General features: G+C 37.7%; 1 protein-coding gene across 1 annotated transcript in view; it reads right to left on the reverse strand.

Annotated features, from left to right (window-relative positions):
* Positions 1 to 26,860, reverse strand: part of zbtb16b (zinc finger and BTB domain containing 16b) — a 54,164-nt gene that overhangs the window by 16,658 nt on the left and 10,646 nt on the right. The window contains exons 3-4 of the mRNA XM_081370058.1: positions 21,327 to 21,424; positions 14,149 to 14,235 (exon numbers count right to left, since the gene is read on the reverse strand). Coding sequence (XP_081226184.1) covers positions 14,149 to 14,235; positions 21,327 to 21,424 — 185 coding nt within the window. The remainder of the gene's footprint in view (positions 1 to 14,148; positions 14,236 to 21,326; positions 21,425 to 26,860) is intronic.

Raw genomic sequence — 26,860 nt, forward strand, 5'->3', positions numbered from 1 at the left:
TGGCCCCCGGGGACCAAACGAAATTTTTCCGTAAAAGTCTAGTAGACCAACATACCATAAAAATTTCTTCATCCTCGGTGCCACGGTTCAGGTAGTTATTTAGGAAAAACTGCATTTTTTGGGGTTTGGGGGGGCCCAGCGCGGGGGGGGAAGTGGCCCCCGGGGACCAAACGAAATTTTTCCTTAGAAGTCTAGTGGGGCTACATGCCCACCAAATTTCATGTTCCCCGGTGCTTCGGTGTCCCTGGTATCGTTGACGAAAAATTCAGTAAGGTGACAAAAAAAAAAAAAAAAAAAAACTTTGACAATCCCTATATGACCGCTTTCGCTAGCTACGCTAGCGGCGGTCATAATAATAATAATAATAATAATAATAATAATCATCAAGTATTCCAGAATTCAATCTGGGTAATAATTCATGAAACTATTTTTATATCTCTGTCTTAGTATTTTTAAATCAAAAACATAAGCTTAGTAAAAATAAGACAAATATATTGAATGCTATCACATGACACACGGGCTATCATCAGAGATGAAGAAGGGATGGAATAGAGAGGAAAAGTTGAATTTGGGTGGTTTGGCTCATTGTATGGTATGCATAAGTGGGGTCAAAGATCAGGAGCGCAAGAGGCAGATGTGGGAATAATTAACAAATATGAATAAGAAAACAAAAATATCACTGAACACAGTAAAATAATCTCCAGAAGGGATTGAGTTAAGATGCTTCTTAAATAAATAAAATGTTTGTTTGGATGTAAATCATATCACAAACAATGAAAACATGTTTAATTTGGTTTGCCATGATGATAGGGTGTTCTGGATGGTTGTCAGGGTGTTGCTAGGTGGTTATTCTTTGGCCAGTCACCAAGCTTCTATGATATTTTGGTTCATAGACATGGTTAAGATCACTCTTTCACGTAATTCTATATTAAAAATGTTGCCAGTTTGCCGAAAAATGAATTCAAATGCTCCAGGATGAGTTAGTTTAATACTTCAGGTTAATCTTAAACATGAACAATTGTAATGGTGATGCAAGCAAACACCAATAATGAAAGAAAAACTCGAGCAAACCATCTATTAATCATTTGGTTTAGACATGGAGCTTTTGAGCTTCTGTGGTGTCTAGGATATTCCTTTAGCCCTGCTTATATAGAATTAATGAAGATACACTCTCTTGAAGATTACACATTAATCATAAAGCACGCTTTAAAAATTCAAACATAGTCCCGGGTCATATTTCACATGCAGAGCCAGAGCCATCTTCACATCACACCTGCACTTTAATGTCAAAACTTCGTTTAAATAGATTAAACGGCGTTATCCAGCGTAGAACATCTTCGCCTCTTAAAACGAAAATACACAAGAAGCCGAGACCGCCTGTTCTGGCCCATATCATTTACAATGGAGAGAGAGGCTGCTTGCATCTCGCCGATTCGTACAAATCCCCTTTAATCAGATATGAGAGGAACAGAGACGAGGAGCACGGGGGGAGGACGAGCATTAGTAAACACGAGGCTGTTCGGTGCCTTCATTGGCATTCGAGTGGGGTTAGAGTGCTGCATTTAAAATGCTGCCTGATGAGGACTACAAAATCAAACCATTTGTTACCACTATTGAGGAGCCTGCAGGCAACAGGCAATTAAATTGGAATTAGCGCAGGGAGATCAGATACAGATGATTCACACACAGAGAGGGGGGAGCTGTCAAAGCCGGAGTTTCATTTCGTTTGGAGGGGACAAATACTTCAAGAGTAAATACATTTATCCCTCTGGCTTGCAAGCTCACCAGCCGCAGCGAATATAACTCTGCCATGATTCTGAACTGAAGGCGATTTACTAACATGGATTGCAAATACAAGAAACAAACAGGATAACAGGATAAACACATCATCCTTGGAATGACTCTCTTGGCTCCAAATGAACGCTGCAGTGTAGCATTTTTACGCCAAATGCAAAAATAATGTCCCCTCTCTGGCACAGTTCGGCCTAAGCCAGTCTAGTATTCCTGGTATTGGCATTCCCATCATTTCAATGGCAGTTGCTGTACAAATATAGAAGTATGTGACCAGATTTCTGACGTCTTTACTTCATGGACACTCATTGACAGATGACTCTATATTAGAACCCCTTACAACAGATGGGGGAAAACAAGTATATGTGTATACATTATACTTGTTATTTTATTTTTTAAAGATAATTATGTATCCGAAAACCGAAATGCAGAACTGTTATTAAACCCTAACCCTTCTGCCTGAATGACAAAGTGATAACTAAATCATTATATTTCATTTTAAACAGCATGTCTTCCATAACATATTAAAATGATATTATAATAATGTAATACTAATAAATATTGATATTTATTCAAGCATTCAAAAGTTTGTGGATTGTAATATATATATATATATATATATATATATATATATATAATTAAATAAATGCTTTAAATAAATAAAAAAACAGTAAAAACAGTAATATTGTGAAATGTAATTACAATATAAATAGTTGTTTTAATAATGTAATTTATTCCTGTGATGTCAGAGCTGAATTTTCAGCATCATTACTCTAGTCTTTAGTGTCACATGATCTTTCAGAAATCATTCTAATATGCTGATTTCATGCTTAAGAAACATTTCTTCTTATTATCAATGCTGAAAACAGTTGTGCTTCTTAATATTTTTGAGTTTGTGATGCATTTTTTTCAGGATTATTTGATGAATTACAGAAAAGTTCAAAAGATTTTAATTGAATACATTTTTGCAACATTATAAATGTCTTCTTTACTGTCTATTTTAATTAATTAAATGCATTCTTGCTAAACAAAATAATTCATTTCTCATTTTTACTGGCCTCAAACACTTGAATGGTAGCATATGTAATATCTAATAATTCAGCTTACAATGCCACGTGTCAAGCCGTAACTCTTGTAATTTCTGGGCTGTCATGTAAAAAGTAATTAATGCATTTTAAAATAAATCAGATTTAAAATATATAGAAATGATGGCAGAAAACTAGAAATCTCCAACACCAATCAGTTTCTAATGTACCTTGCTGTGTGCATCCCGTATTCACGTGACCATTCGTCTGTCATTACCCCCCACACCCCCCCTCACTTTCTCAAGGATTTCATTTACAAACGACAAACCGCTGACCGCTCGTACTTGTTAATAATCGTTAGGACAGGGAAAAAAGCCCTGTGTGACTCTACAAACAGTTGTGCCTAAAGCCCCTCGCTGGAATGCATTGTACATACTGGTATAATTTATTCGGCAGGCCATCTGGACAGTGAGGGGACAATCAGGCTTAGAGTATGAATGACCCGCTCTATTGTTTCCACGTCCACAGGTCCACCTCTTACTCGGCTAATCTGTGTGACTCTGGCTTTTAAAGCACACTGCTGCTGAGGTGGCTTTTCCACAGCACAAAAGACTCTCAGCGGTCCCTCATTAAGACACGACCGCCGGATTGTGTCTTACCTTTTTCTGCTGTCAGAGGTGCCCGGTTAATCATTAAAGAGTTGAATCGCACACAATTACTGGACAATTAATAAATAGCTGGAGGAAAACGATCTGAATATTGACGAGAGAGAATTGCATGGAACATGGATGGATGCATGGAAATACTTGCAGGACCACATTACAGTTCTGCCTGAATGGGAATTTCCTTCACATGTGTTTTATCATCAATAAAGTTGACTGAATGAATGAAAGTTGCTAAATCTTGAATGTGTGTGTGATTCAGCGAATGGAGCTAAATTGAAGAGGTTTGAGAAAGAGAAAGAAAACAAAAACAGGTGGTATAGGGAACTATATAAACATACAAAGAAACAATCATAACCTTGTTTAATGTAAAGGTGAAAGAACCTCCAAAAATCCATTACAGAGGTAAAGGTCTCTGAAGGTCACAGAGAGGTTTAGAAAAAAATGCATTTGTATAGAGAGAGAGAGAAGTGTACAGCACTATAGAATGCCAGTATTCATTCAGAACAAGCCTCTCCTTTCACAACACTTAATGATGGTCAGAGCACAGAAAAAGGTGCCGGCAGGAGTTTCAAACCTGTGAGGGACTGAACATTTTGGTTTATACTAGGGCTGTTTTCGACTAAGGATTTTCATAGTCGAATCTGATTCGTTAGATTTTGCCGTAGTCGACTGATAGTCGAACCTTTTTTTTTTTCTTTTTTTTTTAAGATAGCAGCTAGATTTTTTCCATTTCAAACAAAAGAGCTAAAAAACACATATATATCACACATATATCATAACATTTCATAAACATGAGGAGCAATATGAGAGAGAAATTTGGTGATGGTTGTTTAGGTACATTAAACCACGTAAAGCTTTTTCACGCCCATGAGAACCGTGTGGAGTCAACTCACAGCCGCTTCGCTGCCCTGCTGAAAATGTGAAGCAGAAACGCTTAATATCAGATAACGTCCATAATAATTGGACTCTGGGTTCGATTTTTTTACCATTTTCAGTGGTTATGAGGAGCAATATGAGAGGGAAATTTGGTAATCGTTGTTTAGGTACATTAAACAACGTAAAGCTTTTTAACGCACATGAGAACCGTGTGGAGTCAACTCACAGCCGCTCCGCAGCCCTGCTGAAAATGTGAAGCAGAAACGCTTAATATCAGTTAACGTCCATAATAATTGGACTCTGGGTTCGATTTTTTTGACCATTTTAAGTGGTTATGAGGAGCAACATGAGAGGGGAATTTGGTAATCATTGTTTAGATACATTAAACCACGTAAAGCTTTTTAACGCACATGAGAACCGCGTGGAGTCAACTCACAGTCGCTCCGCAGCCCTGCTGAAAATGTGAAGCAGATTTTTGAATAAATTTTTATTTATTTACGCTACAGGACATCGTCTTTCAAAACATGACCTGCGCGAAAGCGAAAAAATAAAATAAAAATGGTACCCAGCCCTTCTGAAAATGCGAATGCGTCTCTGTCCCCAGCACATTTCAAACCAAACTGACGCCCATGTATTCGACTATGAGGTTCATAGTCGAATCAGACCTCTCCGAATCGAATCGTCGAATCCTCGACTATTAGAAGTCAGCCCTAGTTTATACACTTTTTAAAAGAAGGGTGATCAATGTAGGCCTCAACTCTAAGGATCTTTTCAGCTGGATGATCTTGGTTGAGTTATTTTCACTTACCCTGCCAACAATTCACTGGCTTTACAACAAAAATTACACATACATTTTTATTAAATAACAACACATTATAGAAACAAATGCACAAGATCAACAAATGCACTGTAAGAATGTCAGGGCGAGTGACAGATGCATCGACTGTCTTGAAACTCTCTCACACTGGCCCAGGCTGAAATGTATGAAAACATCAAGCTAAAAAAACGATGGCATATTTATTAAGGAATGCTTCTCTGTTTTGTTTAAGAGGTGGCATTCCAGAGGCCAGCAGGGGGCGCACTCTGTAACAACAACTCATGACGCAGAAGGAATCCTCAAATGACCCCATCCCTCAGCACGGTTCACATACATAAACCCGTAGCTGTGAGTCACGCTTCTGTCTGAACCATCTTAATGAGCAACATTTATACATTTTTACAACTGACCTCATTACTGTTTCTGTCTAATGAGAATCAAGAATGCTTTATATTGCTCTCCACATTAAGACAGAATTTAAGGATGATTTACATGCAGCATTTTAACACTATGGCTAATTAAAGAAGTACATCAAAAATAAAACTACTGGAGTAGATAATGCAGCCTATTAAACTACAGAGGAGTGTACAAAAGGCCATATGTATTTGTCTTTTATCAGTCTAAAAATCAATACACCTCAAAGCTGATGTATTGACACAACTGACTGTTTCTCACCCCTAATTTGATCGTCCTGCCAATTAAGCCTTGTTTTAAAAGTTGCATGAGATCGTTTCAGAGAACGGTAGAAAATGAATTCCTAATTGACAAGCTGCCTCCCCCATTTTTCCCAGGCTGAAGAGGGACGGCAGCTAAAGGGAAACTCTTCTCCGGCCCCTCACTGTACAATAGAGAGTGGATTTGCCTTTCACACTGGTCAGTTGACCCCCTGACATCCGATGACTACAAAGTTCTGAATTAGAATAAAGGCCAGAGACTTAATCCAATTCCCACAGTGCTAGTAAGCAGAGAGCGAGAACACCCAACTTTTCTTGGAATCAGGAGCAGGTTTGTGTAACATTCTAGGAAGAGGAAGGAATTTAAAACTCTGCTATTGGAAAAATTCAGTCCTCAAATACAATTCCAAGAGAAACGGCGTGTTGAATGTATGAAATGACACTGATGAAACTAATTCTGAAAATCACATTCCATATCAAGACAACAACACATTGGCGGATCTTATGAAACCTTTTAATGACATGGACAGTATTTCATCTGTATTTCAAGTCACAGTTTGCAATCCTTTCATGACAATTAAGTACATGTGACTCCAAATTGTCAACACAGTAATGTAACGGAAAGATTCTTATTACTGTAATGCAAAATGTAATTAATTTTTATAACTATTATGCATATATTGGCCCCTAATTTAAGTAGTATCAAACACTGCATTATTATTACAGTATAGCATTAGTAATAGTAAAAGTAATAATAATACTTATTAGTAATAACATTTTTATTATTTATAACAATAATAATAACTATAATAATAATTTTTACTTTTTTAATATAAAATAAACTGTATACATAAATCATGGTAATATGTGTTTACTGCCTACTGTATTACTACAATATATAAATCTAAAGAGAATAATGGGAATGAAGACTTTTTACACAGAAATAATCTATTTTAGTCTAATGTGACCTGGATATGCTCCTTTAGTGGGTTATTTCATGAAGGCACATGACAAAAAAGTGCATTCTTTTCTACGTCAGTGAATAGAAAGCATCTTCACAGCAATGTTTGCTAAAAAGGGCCACTGTGAGAAGGAGATGTAAACATGACAGTTATGCAAACAGGCACAACAAATACATCTAATCTCTTTATCTCAGAACAAACTGGGTAGATTCACCTGTTCTGTGCTAATTCAGTGAACAGTAGGTTCTTTCTGATAAAGACACAGAGACATATTGTGAAATCCTGTTTCTTTTGTAGCCATTAGGAAGGAGTCTGGTTGGTTTTTGAGAGTGAGACAGATAACAGACAATATCAGAGTGAAAAAGGTTGCATCTCAGGTATCTATATCAAGATGGATCAGTGAAATATTAATTTTAATATAACTTGAAAATGAGACTTAAGATGATTCATAACGCAAAAATCAAATACCCACGTCTCCAAGCAACTAGAAGAGAGTTGAAGTGTTTCAGGATAATCCCAGCATTCACAAACAAGTCACTTCTTTTTGTTTCCCCACCCCTCAGTCTATCAAAAAAAAATTCCCACACTGAGATTCAGCCTATTTACATTGTAAACGACACAAAAAGACAGCAATTTATTTAATTCAGCTCTTCTTAAAGGTCTCTGCAAACATCTCCAGAATCTAATTACATACTAACTACTTCATCTACTAGCACTAACTTTTGAATAGAGACACAGACGATATAGAAATCCTGCTGCTCTGACTCTCTCGGCTTGTGGAATCTCACGGAGAGAGGAATCACAGCCGGAGCGATGCACGTGAATATGTGCTTTTCCAAACAATGAGCGACTTAGGAAAAAACTGTGGACACCCCGTGATGCCAGTAGCATTTCATTCTGCCTCCTGACGGGCAGAAAGAACTTCATCTCCTTTCATTGAAGTTATAGGACAAAAGGAATTAGTCACTGTGTGATGAAGGGGCATGCTGGGAAATCTGCAGCACCACTGAGACAATCAGTCTTATCTGAGCCGATGGGGGGTGCAACCTGTTTAGCTGGTCACCGTGATTTTGCCAAGTAAGACATGCTCCTGTCCTGGGTCAACATATTTTGTTGTTCCTCGAACAACATTCCTGTCTGAAAATTTAGTCCTAACCCTATCCCTACCCCTAAACCTAACCCAACCCATAAAATTTCACTAAAATCATAGGGAAATGAAATGGGAATAACACTGATGTAGAAGCACCTAACCCTTGTTGTAAGCCTAAATTTGACATCAAGCCTCAAATATGATTGGTTGATTGGAATGTTGTTGCAGGATCAACAAAGATATTGATCCAGGAACATGCTGAACTTGGTGAAATCAACTGTTTGGTTACAGCCGGGTCATGGTAGAAAGAAGGTGGTCTGTATCAATGAAAATATAATCAATATTGGCACAAAATCATTTTTTTAAGTTTACTAAGGCCACATAAAAACATGACAACTTTAGCGTTGTTTTGATGTCTCACAGCACTAAACAAGAAAGAAAGATGCCTTGGATATTTAAATTGTTTGGTCTTAGATATTTTTACGGAATTGTTGAGTCAGTAAGTCAGAGAACTCAAGAATTGAATCAGTCTGATTAACAAACGAATCATTCAGGTTTTCTGAACTATATCAACTGATTCATTGAAAAGATTCAACTCAGAAGAATGATTTGACAAATGACAAAAACATTTTAGACAATAATCTATCAAAAATGACAGAGGCCCGCACATGACAAACAGAAAAATATACTTATGGTGGTCACAAATTAAGAATTTGTTCCCTCATTTTAGGTAAATCGTGGCCATGTTGAAGTGATTTGTTCCCAAATCAATAAATTGAGGGAACAAATTATTAAGTCGTTATTATTCAATCAAATTCCTAATTTGTGGCCACAATATCTTGCTTTTTCCCCTCAGATGTCGTGCTGCTTTCAGACTGCTTTGATTCTTGTGTTCTCGGACTCAGCGATTCGCTTACCAACTCAACGGTGGGGAAGATTTTCAGGGAATTACAAATTAATTTCTTATCTTCCCACAAAGCTACCATATGACTTCAGAAGTGTTGGAACATAATTTAAAGCTTTTGTGCCCTATATGAAGGTTAAAAGCTCCAGTCTCCATTGATTTTCATTACTTGGAAAAGAGCGACCAGGATATTCTTCAAAAATTCACATTTCAAATTTTTCGAAAGAAAGAAGGTCATATGTGTTTGAAACGAGCCGTGGTGTGCACGTGTCCGAGGAGAAAACACGCGTTATCATATGAAGCCGCTGTAAACGATTCCTTTAAAATGTATCACAGGCACATGAGCTCAAAAGTATTTGCCTAAATATAACCCAGTCATTCCAGATTGCTCTGTGGGGATGACTTTGACACATCAACTATACCTCAGATGACCCCTGAAATTCAATCGGCTGCAAAGTGAGAGACAGACGGGCCAATCTAGCAAAGTAAGGAACGGTCAGCTTAATAATTAACGCAACAAGAGATACATTGCTCTTGTTTAACCACTGTTTATTCTGTGGGCCAGATCGCTGAAGTCACAACGTGTTCCCGGTGAGTAATTCTCAGTGTGCCCTCGCCCTAACTGTAGATGCAAGTCACTTCCTGTGCAGCGAGATGAGCGTGATGGAAGAGTTTTAGGAAATCTGACGTCATAAGCACATAAGACAGATGGACGAGCGGTCGCCCCTTAGGCCAAAATCGTTTAAAGGCAAATCGCTTCTATTCCGGTCTCAAATAAAACCCCTTTAATAACATTTTTATTTCTGCTCTGCGAAGGATGCGATAAAGCGCTTCTCCGTCGGGAGGGGAGAAGAGGAAAAGAAAGCTGTGATGTGCTGGCCTGCTTTTCCAGCCTGCCCGCCAGTGTATCGGTCCAGAGACACAAGTGAGTTTTATTTTAGGAGGCTTTTAAGTAGGTCAGCTCTCTAGTAGGTCTCGTCTATGACAGCACAGCGGCTGAGTGTAAACAACAGCACATGATGTTGTTTGTCTCTCGCTCTGTCCTGGCACCAAATGCCACCAGCTTCCCCCCTTCAGCCGGCCCCTGTCCCACGGGTCTCACACAATCCTCTTTTCCATTTGCAACCCTAAAAACCTCAAAGAAGCAGACCGTTCACCTCTGACATTCTCACATATGCTGGCATTTGAGGACAAATGTCCTGCTTAAAGGCTGAGTCAGAATTAACACTCAAATGCATGTAAAAACAGGCTATTAAAAATAATGTTACTCACCAGTTGGCTTCTTTGTGCAAAGAGGAACTGACAAGAGTGATTCAAATCAAAGACATACAAACAAGCTCATAAAAAAAAAAAAAAAACTAGGCATGCACAATATCAAGCGTAGCGTTAGTTCTGGCAGGTCACGTTAGTCAAGCTCGCATCAGCTGACCCTCAGCTGATCCACATCTACCTATAGGAATACGACGCCTATCACCATATACATATATAAGCTCCTTCAGTATTATCAGCAGCTATCGTGTTTCTCAGGAGCTAATTACCCTCCTCCCTCCCCAGCTCCTCTTCTCGCCCAGTCAGGATTTGGCCTTCTGATTCCCCTTGAATCAGAATAATTATCGAATAATGTTGTACTTTAAAATCTTGAATTAAATATATTTGCAAATTTTCATGTTGGTTCTGTTCTGTTTACCCCAAGGGGGGTTATTGCTGCTCTCCCTGCTCTTATCCATGCCAGGCTGCATGGATGCGCAGGGAGTTCTCGCCCAGAACGGAACCATACCGCCAATCCAAACTGTATGCTAATTGTCAATCATATTTGACGGTAGTGGTCCTGACAGAAATATCAGTACTATAAAGGTTGTCCGCAGATATAAGAGATTATTTTTATTTATTGTATTGTACTATTTTCACCTTTAAATTACATGTAGCTGTAATCTAACAAGCAAAGTGAATCCATAATTTAATGACAGCATTAAATATCAAAATAAATATCCATTTTTATGCTGTAGATAAAATTTTTAATGTATTAGAAAACAGTATAAAATGTTAATATTGGAGACTTAGTATTTATTGGCAATAAAATATTTTTTTAAAAAGAATTAAAAGGATCAGTATTAACTCCCCATTCATTTATTTATTACATTAGTGGTTATAATTAACCATTGTAAGTTTTTAGATGTTAGTTTTTTTCATTTTCTTCAGAACTCTGAAGCTGAACTTCAGAAACATCCAAACAAAATATAAGGGAAAGAAATGGACACAACAGAACGCAGGGATCTAGAGACACATTTTCACTACACAATTAAACAACTTTTAATCATGTTATTGATTTGATTAAAAAATTCAAAAACGATTGACAGCCCTATATATTTAAAGTTATATTTTTTGTTGGAAAGGACAGTCAAAGAGAGAGAGGAAATGATAGGGGAGGAGAGAGGGGTAAAGGACCACGAGTCGGGACGCAAACTTGGGTGTCCCAAAGCGCTGTTTCGCTATATTTTAGCGACACAAGGAAAACATGGCCAGTAAAAAACACTTCTGGTTGGTCTTAATGCATTGAAAAGAAATGGCTGCTTCAAATGGAAACAAGGTCCTAGTTTTTCTTTACCGTTTGGATCTTCACATAGGAAGGCTATCTTGGCTCCATGGCGTATTTAAAATTTAAAATGTAAAATTCTAGCTTGGTTAAATCCAGAAAATGTATGCAAGTGATGAAAACATCTCTCACTTCAGTGAGTGGTGGCTGGTGCCCAGCAGTAAAAAGGTTTTTTAAAATGGATGAGCTATGTCCTCCCCTCCTCTTGACTAAATGTGCTGCCAAACTGAAACAGAGAGCGGGATGTTTACAAGTTTGGGAGAGAAGGTATAAAATTCTGGGCATCATTAACACCACCTCTATGTCGACATGCATTAAGAATTTATACAGTGTGTGCCACAGCGAGTTACAGTTACATGCCAACGTTTTAGAGAGGGTTATCGTCTTTCTCCCTGTGGAACACAGGCGACAGATATTGCACCCTCATTGTTGTAGCATCGATGTACACTACTGTAAAAAATAATAGAAACATACTGATTCTGATCCATCAGAAATTCAGACATTTTATGAGCTGGCTGCCATGGAAACATTTAGCACCTCAAATCCACGCAGATGACAAAAGTATGGCACCTTGTTTTAATTAGGACTCAACCTTTATATAGACTCAACATGTGGATCATTAGCCCCATGAAACGCTTTTATACCCAGAGAGCAAATTAATTAGTGCAGTCTGGAATACCTGTGACAGACTGTATCCTCGGATGGTAGTCTGATATGCCAATAAGTAACAAAAGTACAGGTGGAAATGATGGTTATACAAGGTATAGAGATAAGAGTGCTGTTATTGGACTAAAGGCCCCCCCGAAAGTGTTTGGACACTTAAGGCCCTGATATAGGCCCTGACGCCCCCTACGCTGTTGGAAGCAGCGTTTAAATGAATGTGCAAATATGCGATGCACGCTTTCCTCAAAATAACAAAATAAACACAATAAAAATGACAGCATCATTGTCATGTCACGTTTACTTATATGGCACTTTATACATTAGATTGCTTTAAAGCAAGCCGCTTCACAGTATTACATGAAAAATGTTTTTTACTTGTGTCTGAACTCGATGGACCGCACAGAAGAATTGATTAAAGAGGGTGGAGCCTCAGAGTCACACCGACCTATTACGTAATCGCCATGGACCAATGTTAGTTCAAAGTCATTTAACAGCCAGAGCGAACTTTTCCGGAAAGTTCTCTGCTTCAAACTCCTGAAACAAACTTAATTTCAACCTGATTTTGTTCGAAATGACGTCACACCAATTCGTTCTTTGATTTAGCTGGAAGTGTGTAAAAACAAATGATGTTATAATGTTTCTCAGAACTAATTACATTACAGTATGGCTTTTTAATCATTTAAAATCTAATCAACTTTTTTTTTTTTATGTTTTTATTGAAAAGTGTGCTTGAGTTATCTCTGATAAATAAATGCCACTTTGTTAACTTTTTTTGTTATTTAAGCAGTGACATTTAGACATTTTAAATAATGGATTGGTGTTCTTTCTGGGAGCGCTGTATATAGATTCAGAGACATTTGAGGCATTTTCTCACTTTTGTTTTATCGATATAAATGCAGTGAGGACAAGAAAAGATGTGGGAATGGGATCTGGAAATGTCACAAGCTGCACTCAAACTGGCATTTCATAAAATAAAAATGCCACACACACAAAATGTATAATTACACATCAGTCACACATTCTAATTGAGTCTAAATAACTTTCTGTGAGGAACAGACTGAAATTTCTGTCGATGAGCTGTTAGCTTACTCCAGTGAGCTGTTAACTCAAGGACTGCTGTGACTAGATCATTGATTCAGTGAGCTGAAGTCATGAACGAATCAGTTCAATCAATAAATGAATCATTCAGCCTGATTTGTGGCTCATTCATTCAGTCCAATTGGATCATTGAAACTGGATCAAAAGAACGATTTGTTTAGATGATCCAGTTCTTGAGTTCAACTCACTGAATCAAAGATCCAGTTGCAATGGTTCTCGAGTTAACAGCTCACTGGAGGGGAAGATGACTTGGATCATTTCTGGCTGTTCCTCACATAAAGCTATCATATTGCTTCTGAAGACTTCGAGTATGACATGTGAAAAAATAACAGGGTAAAAACAAAGTAAATAATGACAGAATTTTCATTTTCATTAGACTAGTTGTACGCATATGTTCTGTACATGCTTCAATGTGTCCTGACAGAGTACACTCAGGTATGCAGCAGCAAAAACAAGTTTACACAATATATCATCCCATGCCAACCCCTATCAGAGCACACTATTTACCTCACCTAAAATATGATTATTAAAATGTCTGTAGTACAACTGAAACCCAACCTTGCAGTCATCAGATGTCAGTAAATATGAATATTTGACAGGAGGGTGGCAGCTGAGCGCTGTTGGCGTGTTAATAAACGTGCCAGAGCGCTGATGACTCACAGGCTCTGGTAACTCAGTACAGTCGCTCTAATAAATGTACGTGCCATGTTTAGACAAAGTGATGGAGATGGTGAAACATGGCACTACTGCTGTGCCAAAGCGGTGTGCCGCCCTGCCCTGTAACAGCACATATTATTGGCTGAAATTTTAGAGGGCATCGAAACCGTACCTGCTGAATTATAGAAGACCATTTTTGATAGGGTCATAAACATGATTGCAACTGGTACATGCATGACGCATCTCCACTTTACTGGTGTTTTTTTTTCCATTGTGGTGAACTAGTGTTATTTAAAGAAGTGGCTTGTGGTTAGATAAGGCAAGAAGACGTACCTGTGTGAGTCTGTCGATGTGCTTCCAGGGCATCTTCCTTGGAAAATTGAGCCCCACACTGATCACATACTAATGCTTTTGGTCCAGCTGAAAGGAAGCAGAATACAATAAAAGTAATCAGTTGGCCAATAGCTTTATTACGGATGGCAACATTACACATTGTATGTAATGAGTCATTTTAGTACTATATATGTATATTATATATTACATATAATGTGTGTGTGTGTCACAACTGACATGGTAGTTCACAGAATGATGACGATGAAGATTAAATATTAACTTTTTAATGAACACGAAGAGAATACATAGATGAAGGCATATAGCAACGCAACAAACTACTCACATAAGACGAGAAACGACAATGAACTGAATGAGACAGGGAGTAGAAATACACAGGGAACCTAAATGACAGACAGCTGAACGTTCTCTCCCCATTTAACATAATGTATGTGAAATATGAACACATGTTCTTCATAGGAAACTTGTACATGGCAGTAGGGTTGATCAGTTTTTTTAAGCTCATGTTTAAAAAAATCAAACCATAAGATGAACTGAAAAGAAAACAGAAACGATGCCAAAGGCTGAAATTGTGTTATTTCAAAGTACGAGTTGTTTATGACATTAAACATCATTCATCCCCCCCCCCCCCCCACACACACACACATCAACAGAGTAACATACTGCCCCTTGACAGAATCAAAGAGATGTTCTTATCTACAAGGGCTGGCAGCTTTCTCTTGTCTTGTCTTGATAAAAGTCTGTAAACCATAAGCTGAGGCAGAACAGACAGCAACATGTCCTAAAGGATATTAAAACCCTTTGTATCTTCAGACTGATTTATGACATGTACAATGAGTCTCTTCTTACAAACAAAACACTATATCCATTTATTATGTGTTCGCAGAGATAACAGTAATAAATGATAATCATATAATAGTGAGGGTCATATCAGGTTGACGCACCCTCAGGCAGGTACTGCTCATGTCTTCCTGTAAAAGCAGATGATTTTGATCAACCATCATTATTTATCAAAGCTAAGGTTGGTTTCTTCAGGGTGAATCTCACAAAGCCTGTCAAGCCAGTTATATTGCATACTCCCCTTTAAAAGTTTTGGGTCAAAAAAATATTTTTTTTGAAAGAAGCCTCTGCTCTGCATTTGAAAAAAATAAATAAATAAACCCACTAAAAAAACAGACATATTGTGAAATATTATTACAAGTTATAGGGACTGTTTTCTATTTTAATATATTTTCAAATTTAATTTAATTTTCAGCAGCCATTATTTCAGTTTTCAGTGTGAAAAAAAAGAAAGGTTAAAAGAAATTCTGTAATTTAACTTTGTAAAAAATACCTTACTGAGCCAAAACATAATGTGTGTGTGTGTGTGTGTGTGTGTATGTTTGTTTCTAATTATATATATAATATATAATGAATAAAATATAATACAAAAATATAAATACAATGTAAATAAATACTCACATTTCCCCACCAATTCTAATTGCTATAATGCATATTTTACTATTGAATATGTTTGTAATTAGCATTATTCTCATTATTCTAATCACTGTATTACAAGATTATCTTGTAACTGTTGAAAATGAAGACCGTGCATCATGTACAGTACTAACATAACGTATACATTAATTTAAATAGTATTACTTTAATGGGAATGAGAATTTTTCACATTAAGATAATGCGAATGGGTGTGGGCTGCTTAATTATCATGAAAATAATGTCAAAATGCAAAAAAATCTTAATGGTCCTAAAAATAGGCGATGCAAAAATCACCCCATTAAGACATCATTAAACATGAATCACCTACGCTGATGAAAACACATTTACTAGGTGTATAAATGCACACACATACACTCACACACATACAAAGAAAGAAAAGAATCATTTAACCCAGTTGCAACCACAGATCCTTAATAACTGGACTAAATAACTGTTCTGATGGCCATCAACCGCCTGAGGGAATCCATCTATTATTAGTATTAGATCCACCTGTGGAGCCGCTGGCCCATTATGAAGTAGGCCAGGATGTTTCCATCACTTTAGAAACACTTTCAATAAACCACACACACACTCACCGAACAAGGAGAAATGGACGGCTGACGTTGCTTTTTTCTGAACAATTCATGAGGGACAAGACCTCAAAAAGAGAAGTGAACAATGTCTTCCATTCACCACACATGGCTTGGACACAACACAACTATGGCTTCTGCAAGCAGGTTTTCACCATTTCCTGCAGACTTTATATCTCAGACTCACAGGAAAAAAGAAAATAAATCAATAAAATCCAAATGTATAATGACCATTGGCTCATCAAGTATCTATTTTCACTCAGCTGGCCCAAAATGGCTTTATTATGACTCATTAAAGCACCCACAAGCTTCACGAAGTCAGCCAGCTAGCACCTAAAATTAGCCTCTTTCCACATACACTTTCTTCTCGTTCCTTCTGGACGACAACCAAAGCCCTTTAAAGTTTAAAAATGCTCTCATTTACAGAATCATTACAAACCACGCTCAAAAATACTTTGATGGTGTGACTCATCAGAGCCAGCGTAAACTGCGCCTGTGAGAACATTTCTGGTGTGCGTGAATTAAAATGCTCTGTGTTTTCAGTTTATTATTGTCTTATTACTGAAGGATAGTAGCTATGCTCTTAAATTCTAGTGAGCTATCTATAGACAGCATTTCAGCATATCTCATTTGTTCTGTTGTGATGCTGACAGGCAAGGTGATTCTCTCATATGTCTTTCCTCGCACATGTTTCCAAACGCTCAGCACACATTTAGAAACCACAAAGCAGATCCCACATTCAGTCGGCTTGTGTTGTGTTTCAGACGGCACATTGTGCACTGTACTGCCCATGATAAACAGCCCAAACAGCCTCCAGACTGGCTGCAATCACCCTCCATCAAAACACTTTGCCTGGCATACAAAAATAAGATTCAATCTCGTGCTGAATACCAAATTAGAGCATTAGAAAACAAGGGCTTCTGCTACTTGGCAACCGTTGGGATGTAAAGCAGCAAAATCCAATGACGGGCCAGAAGATCTAGGGCTTTGATGCGCTATAAAGACTGAATTAGATTTTTACTTTTATTTTCCCTCCATTTTACTGGCTTGCAAATTAAAGACTCAAGTTAACAATCATAAATTGTAAGGGTTTGGATGTCAACACTGAAACACTGAACGTTATTTATCTTGTAATTTGTGAGAGTCAGTCGAATAATAGGTCACAATGGAAAACGATCATTAAATAATAGAGGCACAAATGTCATAATATTAAAGCAGCTCTATATACTGTATAAACACAGCAGGGTGGTTTAATGCCTTTTAAAAACAGCCTTCTGTCAATCTCTGTGACAAAGTACAAAGAAAGGTAATTTATTAGTATGTGACATCTTCAGGTCTGTGAGGAATGAGTGGTTAAATCCACATGATAGAAGCCTGAACAATGCATGTCCATGAATAAGGCATCAAATAGGTTCTGAAACACTTACAAAAGATTTTTCAACAAATAAGTCAGCAAAATGAGCTTCCTAACCATGGTAAATAATAATAGTAATAATAATACAATATAAATTACAATAATAATTGTTATATTTATTTATTTATACAAACTTTATTTTCTATGAGGTTGCAATTTTTTCAACCCTGTTATCAAAATCTAGGATATGAATTTATAGCAATAAGCATTAAACATCAAAAATAAATAGACAAAACGTATTGAAATAAAATAAATAAAAAAGATAAGTATATATATATATATATATATATATAAACAGATACCGCTTTGAAAATTCCATAAAAGTACAGTATATTATATAAAAATACAGCATTCCAGTAAAATACAGTAACAGGGTTGAATATTTTGCCTACATTTGTGTAAAATTGAAGGAAATTAAGTCAGTTTATTTACCTGGGTGTGACAATTTTGGGAAAAGTCAAGACTCTTTTAGGCTGGACAGGCCAAAATCCACCATTTGCACGGGGAGGACGTAGACATGGTTATTTTTCATGCTAGGTTAATTCTATGGTAGCACTTTAGGGTTGTGTTCACACTTGATGTTCAGTTAGCATGGTTTGTTTGGTCTGGGCCCAAAAAAAATAATATATATATATATTTTGTCCTGGTCCGCTTGGCGTTCACATTAGCATTTAACACCAAACCTAAAGGCATCGGGATATGTTCACAACCTGATTGGTCGGCTTTTATTATGTATAGTTCACGACGGAACTTACCAAATATCCAAAACTGTGCTGTGTGCTGGAATAAATGTGCTTGTTGTATGTGCGTAGCCTACATATGATGGTATTTTGACCAGCTGAGAACTTGTGAAGAGCTTATAAAATGTGTAAAGGAGTCAAAACAGCGGCAGGAATCCCTCCGTCACACACAAACAAAGATCTGCTGCGAGTAGAAGCGGTTCTGATGCCTGTACCATGACTATGACGAGAAAAAAACAGATATTTTTGAGCATTATGTCCTTTTTAGGGTCGCATCTTGTGACATCACATCCTGTTTTTGGTTTGCTTACATGTCTTTGGTCCATGCTGCGTTCATATTTCATTCAAACCGCACCAGAGTCCATTTGGAAGCGCTTGTTTTTTGCGCACGAAGGTTCAGATGGCAGCATTCACACCTTTTCAAATAAACCACACTTACGGAGCAATCGCAGCAGGGTTCGTTTTAACCCAACCAAACATACCATGTGTGAACACACCTTTATTCTACAGTCCTGTTTCCCATGCACATTCTATTATAGTACAGGTAATTACAATAACTAGGTACTTAACCCTGAACCTACCCCTAAACCTAACCTTAACCCATGCAGTTCCCTTGTATTACCCAGTACTTTCTTTGGTAAGTGCATGTTCTGTAAAATTAATTGCAAACAATTTTATATTTACCGAACATATCTAAAACATAATAAGTGACAGCATACTGTATTGATGGAAAGTGTCAGAAACTGGCATGGAGGCACATGTACTGTACATGCCCTCGGACGTAACCTTTGAACACTTTGACCACAGTGCAGACGTCTGCTCCATCCTGTCGAGTCGGCCTCTAAGGGCCCGCAGTCAACATTTCTGTTTTCTTTCTGCATTTTTGTTTTATTTAGGACTCCACCAGCGTCCTCCCTCCACCCCAGCGCTGACGCTATTTTGGAGAGCAGTGGCTTGGAGAGCAGTCAAGTTTGATTAATTTTGGGATTTGGGTACAGTATGTTCCTGGACACACATCTGCGAACAATCATAAATGCTCCAGAATGCTGGCAGAACATCCAGACCTGCCGGCAGCTGATGATGTCATCAGTGCGAGGGAAGAGCTGGCGTGTCGCCAAGCACAGAGTGCAGGGCTTCTCCCAGACAGAGAGAGAAAAACAGAAAAAAGAGAAAGAGACATTAAGAGAAAACATCTTGACAGGGCTTTTCAGCCCGAATGTCGCACATGTTGAAGATTCGCTCTCGTTCATGTCGTGCGTGAACAGGTGCGACACTGGATTACGAGCAGATTAAATGTGGGAGTAACTGAATATTGTTGCCAGGGTTTATTGCCGGGGGGGGGGGGGGATACACCTTTTCCTCTCGCTTTCATAAACACACAAAAAAGAGACAGATAGAGAACAAGACATAATAGAGAAGGAATGTTTCAGTTCATTTGGAGAAGAGCACTGTCAGAATCTTGACAAAAATGTGAGCTGAGTAAGTCAAGTGAGGTGGGCTTCACAAACCCTCCAGAGACGACTATAGACTTAATCAGACAGATGGACAAACACACACACACACACACACACTCTGCTGCCAGTTTGAGTGTATTTCCTCTCCACTTCAAACAGGACATTCCCCTCTAAAGCAGAATTTAGTGTGGGCAACTACTGAATTCAATAAGCATCAATCACGTTCTAGGATTCCTGATACTGAACCCGGAGCCTTGGCTTGAAGAAGCAGGTTTGAATCCTGCCTGCAACTTGTTTCAATGTCATCCCTCCATTTTACCCCAAAAATGTCCCTTCTCTGCCATCATAAAGGAGACAAAAACGCTTCCTGACATTTTAAATCAGTCATTGAACCAATAGTTATAGGCCAATATATATTATCCCGGCTGATTTTTTGGCTGATATTTTATTTATTTATTTTTCAAGTAAATACTGTGTTTAATAAGTGTTCTTTTAATGTTGGCATATATTGGTGTTCATCTAATTTGCTAAACTATAATCATACGATTAAAATGAGCCTGTATCATATATAAAGTGGAGTCAAATTATCACTAAAATTGTTATGCTGATAATATCATTTGTAATTAACCACAGATGTTTACATTTTTAAGTACATTTTGTAATAGAAATAAGTTGTATTAAATAGCAGCATTTTCACTAGAGACATTTTTTTCTGAAAAACCAATGTCGGTACGCCACATAACCCACTCTGTAAAGCAAAGACTGAAAGGGAAAGGAGCTTTAAAAAGGAGCTACGATAAAAAACAGGATGACAGCTGGACAACATAAGCCAAAACACAGAGTTTCAGCAGTAAACTTCATTTTGAAGTCTGTGTCTGGTTTATTTTATGTCTACGGTTATGCAACAGACCCTTTTGATAACCAAAATCTGACGGCAAAAGTTCGAACTTAATAGCACACATCGGCCACAAACAATACCACAGACTTACATAACATGTAACAGCATCATTTCAACATGATCGCTTAATTAAGGGTTGGGATGTGTATAAACAACTGGATACGTCCCCTCCCTTAAGCGAGTTTCTGTCCAACACCTCCTCATAACAATGAGGAAAAAGAACAAGCTGGCAAGATTCACTGTACATACTGTACTAATAATGTGGCAAAGTGCCCAGATTGGATCTCTGCCAGGCTTGAAATGTAACTGTTGAGACACATATGAGACTTGAAAGGGAAGTGTGAAGACGGGGATAACCAAACACTGCGTCACTAATAGAAGTGCAATGTTCCATCTGTTAGAGCAGGTTAAGTGTGCGGTACATAGTGGACCAACACAGGGCAACAGGGGGCTGACACTTGTTGCACAACACCGATCACGTATCACTTGTGCAATGACACTGTAACCTATGTTTTCATCCTTATCGGGACTTCATTTGCGTGTGATCATGGTGTTTACGGGGTGGGGGGAGGGGGTGGATGAGGTTACCTGAATGAGACAGCATGTGCATCCTCAGTCGTAAACTATCCAGGAACTGCTTTCCACAGAACTCACAGCCAAAAGTCTTCACTCCACCGTGCAACTTCCTGTGGATTCAAGACATTGAGAGATCAAACAGGTGTAGCTACACACAGTAACTATACACTTTGACCATTGACCAGCACCAAGTCCAAGCCTATTCATTTCCAACAGTACATTTTTTGTTAACATATAACTATACAGTACTGTGCAAAAGTCTTAGGCATGTTAATACCCCCCCCCCCCCCCTAAAAAAATGGTTTTAAGTCAGTTATTTATATCTTTTGCAGTAGTGTGTCAGTAGAAAATATCAGTTTACATTTCCAAACATTCTTTTTGCCATTAATTGTAATAATCCAGTGAGATGTATGCACAAGGAATCTGACAACAGCCGGTATGATCTGATTTCACCATCGAGTCCGTCTGTGATTACATGAAGAAACAAAAAAAACTGAGACAGACTAAATCCAGAAGAACTGCAGGAATGTCTCCAAGATGCTTGAAGAAACCTTCCTGCAAAGCTACCTGAAAAACTATGCGCAAAGCAAGTGTACCTGGACAAAAGCCGTTTTAAACGCAAAGGGTCGTTACACCATATATTGATTTGAATTAGTTATTAGAAGTTAAATCATAAATAAATTCAATTTGTGATTTTATTTTTGAAAGCATTCTCACTTTACCGCATTTTAACACAAGTGCCAGTACTTTTCACAGTACTGTAGCTTTGCAGGAAGGTTTCTTCAAGCATATCGGAGACGTTCCCGCAGTTCTACTGGATTTAGTTTGTCTCAGTTTTTTCTGTTTCTTCATGTAATCACAGACGGACTCGATGATGGTGAGATCAGATCATCCTGGCTGTTGTCAGATTCCTTGTGCATACAGAAATCTCACTGGATTATTACAATTAATGGCAAAAAGAATGTTTGGAAATGTAAACTGATATTCTCTACTGACACACTACAGCAAAAGATATAAATAACTGACTTAAAAGTAAAACCTTGGGGGGGGGGGATATTAACATGCCTAAGACTTTTGCACAGTACTGTATGTCTTGGGAGTATCGCAATAATTTCATATTGTGAGTTCAGTATTGTGAAATGTATCGAATCGTGATATGAGGGTATCGTTACACCCCTAGTATAACTGCTCATTTGGATTGGGTATACAAGAGTTCATTCAAAAATGTAATTCTTTCATCATATGATGTGTGCCTACATGAATGAGAGATATGTTGCAAGAGGAAATTTGAACATTCAAGAAAGAAAAACATTTAATTAAATGAACTTCCTTTAAAACTAAAAATGCACTTTTATTTAGGAAAGCAGCTTCAAAAATCCACGCTTGATATTCTAAACACGCCTGCGTCTGTGGCTCATAGTTTATTTTGATGATACTCTCAACAGGGTGCTGTGAAAGGTTTAGGGCACATACTTCAAAGACTTCAGGCACTCCAAATATTCATCAAGCAGGTCTGAATCAATTAGGCCTAATACAGCAAAAGCTATTAATGAACTGAATAGCATACGCCATCATCTGATGCTTAAAATAAACCTAGACATGGGTTCTTGAACACAACTAGCTTGTCTACAAATGAACATCCGTACAAGAACTAGCTTCAGCAGAGCTGTGAAATATTTACAGTCCAGACGTAGTGACCTGGTGGCTTGAGAGAAAACATTTATGGCTTTGTTTTATCAAAAATTAAACACGCCTCAGAGAAAGGGTACACAGAGAACCTGAGCAAATATATACACTCCATTTCAATGAAGTAGCCAGGCCGGGAGTGAACCATAAGGCCAAAAACCATGCGTCAAACCCAAGTTAAACATGCCGATTGTCCATTTAATCTGTCCTCTCGCTCTGAATATTTGTTTTAATTGAAACGTATTAAATGCTTCTGAAATACCCCAGCGGTTCTGTATGTTTAACTGAGTCACGCTGTACATATCAACGACTCGTCCCCCGCCCACTCTTGTTCCCTTCTCTCGCCCGAGTCCTTTCATGTGAATTCCAGCCACACACACACACACACACAAACAGACAGACGCACCGTCGGCGCGTGCGCTGCATCAACGAGCAGTCGAGCGAGCCCGCCGCAGACGTAACCTTTATTCCTGCTATAGAGCCCTTCATTATCACCGCTCCGCAACCGGGGCGCTGCCAGACATGCATGGGCTCATTATGAACAGGGGCATATTATTTCACCTTGAAAAAAGCTATTAAAGCCAACCAGGAGTGGTCGTGCTAAAATATTAATTCCAGGACATTCTGTTGAAGATCATTCAGAGTAATGGAAGCGAATTAGCTTTCTATTCGGATTCAAAGACTAGAGTCAACACCCTCAGGTACGGTCATTTTATTTGACCAAGGATGTTTGCTCAGGTCATGTGCCCTTCGGTTGAGGGCGCGGACAGAATGCGTGTTAGCCGCATTTCACAATCTGTAGCATCTGCTGCGTCGTCCCCCTTTGCAGCCACAACACAGGGTCTGAAATAGACCGCCTGACAGAGCCCAGCATCCCATAAACAATATCCACTCAACCGCAGTGGACACGCTGAGCACCGCTGTCGGCAGCCAGCAGACGTTATCTACAGATTTGTGTGTTTGCTGGAAAAATACTAGAGTTATCTTTCTGAATGGTGCCTTTTGGCTTGAAAATGACATATTATTGAGCAACCAAAGGTTTTTGACAGTCCCACATCAATGCAGACGTACAGTACAATGGATGACTAGCTGTTTATTGAGGTTGACTAGTTCATCTAGATTTTTCTCTTTGTCTAGCTGAGATGCTGATTTTAAGGAGATGTATTAAGGAACACACCTTCCCATATGGGGTTTAGCATGCTAGTAGTATGCTTTGCTTTAGTGTGCCAACAGTCATATAGTAACTGTTACAGTATCTCTCTTCATCCAGTTTATAACATCGCTGCCATAGCCATCAAAACACCTCTTTTGTAATGAATCTACATTATTGAACACAATATTTGAAGACTTTTCAAGTTAAAAAGTTATCACAATATTTTTTTCCATATACCGACGTCGCTATTTATCACAATATTAATTTACTATTAATGTGGAAGGACATGCTTTCCGCATATTTGTTAGACCTAGAGACTTAAACAATTGTTTGTTCACAATTACACTCCACAGAGTTGCTACCATTTCATTTGGGGCCCATTCTGTGTTTTGGGATTCAGTGATTTATGATTTAATACAAATTTATATAAGCTTTAACAATTTAATCGAGCTTTTAAAATGTAATCAAATCAAATTTGACAATTAATTTTACAACAAAACATGGATGAAAAACATGTTGGTTGTATGATATTCCTTAGTATATTCCATATTAATATTCCATATTATTATTATTACTTTGAGAAGTACATTTTAGTATAGAGTAGTGTTACATTTCATAATATTGTCATAATTTCTTGAAGTTCAACCGAACTTTTATTTTGACGTTTTTTGTGAAGATCTTTAAGTTTCAGTTTCACTGTGTATTTGAAAATATCCAGAGCTTATCATCGTTATCAACGCAAATTTTGTCACGATCTCAATATGATATTGTTTATCGTCCAGCCCACATCTTAATGGTTTTTTTTGAACAGTTACTTTAACATATGCTGTGTGAAAGTCCTTTAGAAAAAGTGTCTGATTGAGACTGGTGGATGTCCTTATGGGGACAGTTTACCAAAAAATTATTTAAGTCATTCCAAACCTGAATGACTTTCTTTCTTCTGTGGAACACGGATGATAAATATTTTAAAATATTTTTATTTTGTGTTTAACAGAAGAAAGAGGTGGTTTGGTAAGGGAGAGTAAATGATGACAGAATTTTCTGTCAGAATTTTTGGGTGAACTACACACTAGTCAACCCTTCAAAAATCATTTGAAACCTGTCAAAACCCTTACTTAAGAGTTAAAAACAGTTTACTATACTGTATGTGAATGCTTCTAAAAATACGCAATTGAACATTTTACTTTTCATCTAAACAAAGTTAACTGCGAGTTGGGTAACCCTTTATTTTACAGTGTCCTTTTTACATATGTTACATGTACTTACCGTAGTAATAACAGTGAATTATGCATAATTACATGCAACTAACCCTAAACCACATCCTAATCCTACCCTAACCCTATAGTAAGTACATGGAGTTGCTTAATATTACTCAGTACTTAAATGTATAATTACACTGTAACAATGACACCTTAAAATAAAGTGTAACCGCGAGTTGCTATTATTATTATTAATCGTACCGTCAAATCTGCCCAACGATTTAATTGCTCAGCAAAAGAGCACCTTTCAGAAACCCCTATTAATCTCATTCGCTCAGTCCCCTTGAAAGACACGAAAGATTGAACAACACCGATCTGAGATGTGGAGAAATACCTGGTAAATGGAACAATAAGAGGAAAATCAATACTTCTCATCTTGATCCCAGTCCCTGTCAAAGCAAATCCAAATAGACACAGACAAATAAAATCATAACAACTCACTGCATTATTCAAATAGAATAGTTCGTGCTCCAGTATCTGACACTGATATGCAGATGCAGACCGTAACAAAAGAACATTAAATAATCCTGAAGTCAGATCAATGTTAAATCAACGTTAAACATGGAAATCGAACCTTTGAACGAACAAAGTGTTAAAACTCAATCTTCTGGTCGATTTAAGTACACCTGCCCTAAACAAAACAGTTCAGACGAGGTTAGAGGAGCAAAACCAATCTGTAAAGATGATGGTCCATTTGTCTCTACAGACTGCTGTTATACATTCCTATTAAAATGCAGGCATTAAAATGTCGACTTTCTCTAAGGAGACAAATTGTCGAGCTGTCTGTTTGAGACAGGGCAAGCGCTTGTGTTTCTGGAGTGGGCCACTGGAAGTGGCTTTGATTAATGGCAGGCCAGAGCAGAGCTGCTAGAGTACCTTTCCCACTGAGAGAGCAATTCAGGGGCTGATGTGTGCAATCGGATACTAGAGCACTGCCAAATTACCAATGAGGCGGCTTTAAAGGAAGTCTTCCCCGATGCAGTATGAGAAAACCCTATGAAGCATGAAAGAGAAAACAGAATCACTTCACACAAACCCACAAACAAATGTCCATTTATCAAGATATCTGGGGTGTTCTGGGTGGTTGCCAAGTCAAAAAAAAAAAAAAAAAAAAAAAATATATATATATATATATTAAATCTATGATATTCTAGGGCCAGATTCACAAACTATTCTTAAGAATACAATTATTCTTAACAGCTAATTTCTAACTTTAAAATAAAGATGACAATATTCTTAAAAAATTAAAAATGTTCTTATCTTTTTTTCTTAAGACTGTTCTAAAGACAGCACTTAAGAATTCCTAAAAAAAAATCAATCATTGTAAATAACATGTGAAATTCAGTAACAACTCTCAACTCAAAAACGTCAAAAATATAGACCTTGAATAACCTCTTAAGAATTTCTCAAGATTTGTACTTAGGAACATTCTCATGAACTTCATCTTA

The sequence above is a fragment of the Scardinius erythrophthalmus genome (genome assembly GCF_964197995.2).
Source record: "Scardinius erythrophthalmus genome assembly, chromosome: 7".
Lineage (NCBI taxonomy): Eukaryota > Metazoa > Chordata > Actinopteri > Cypriniformes > Leuciscidae > Scardinius > Scardinius erythrophthalmus.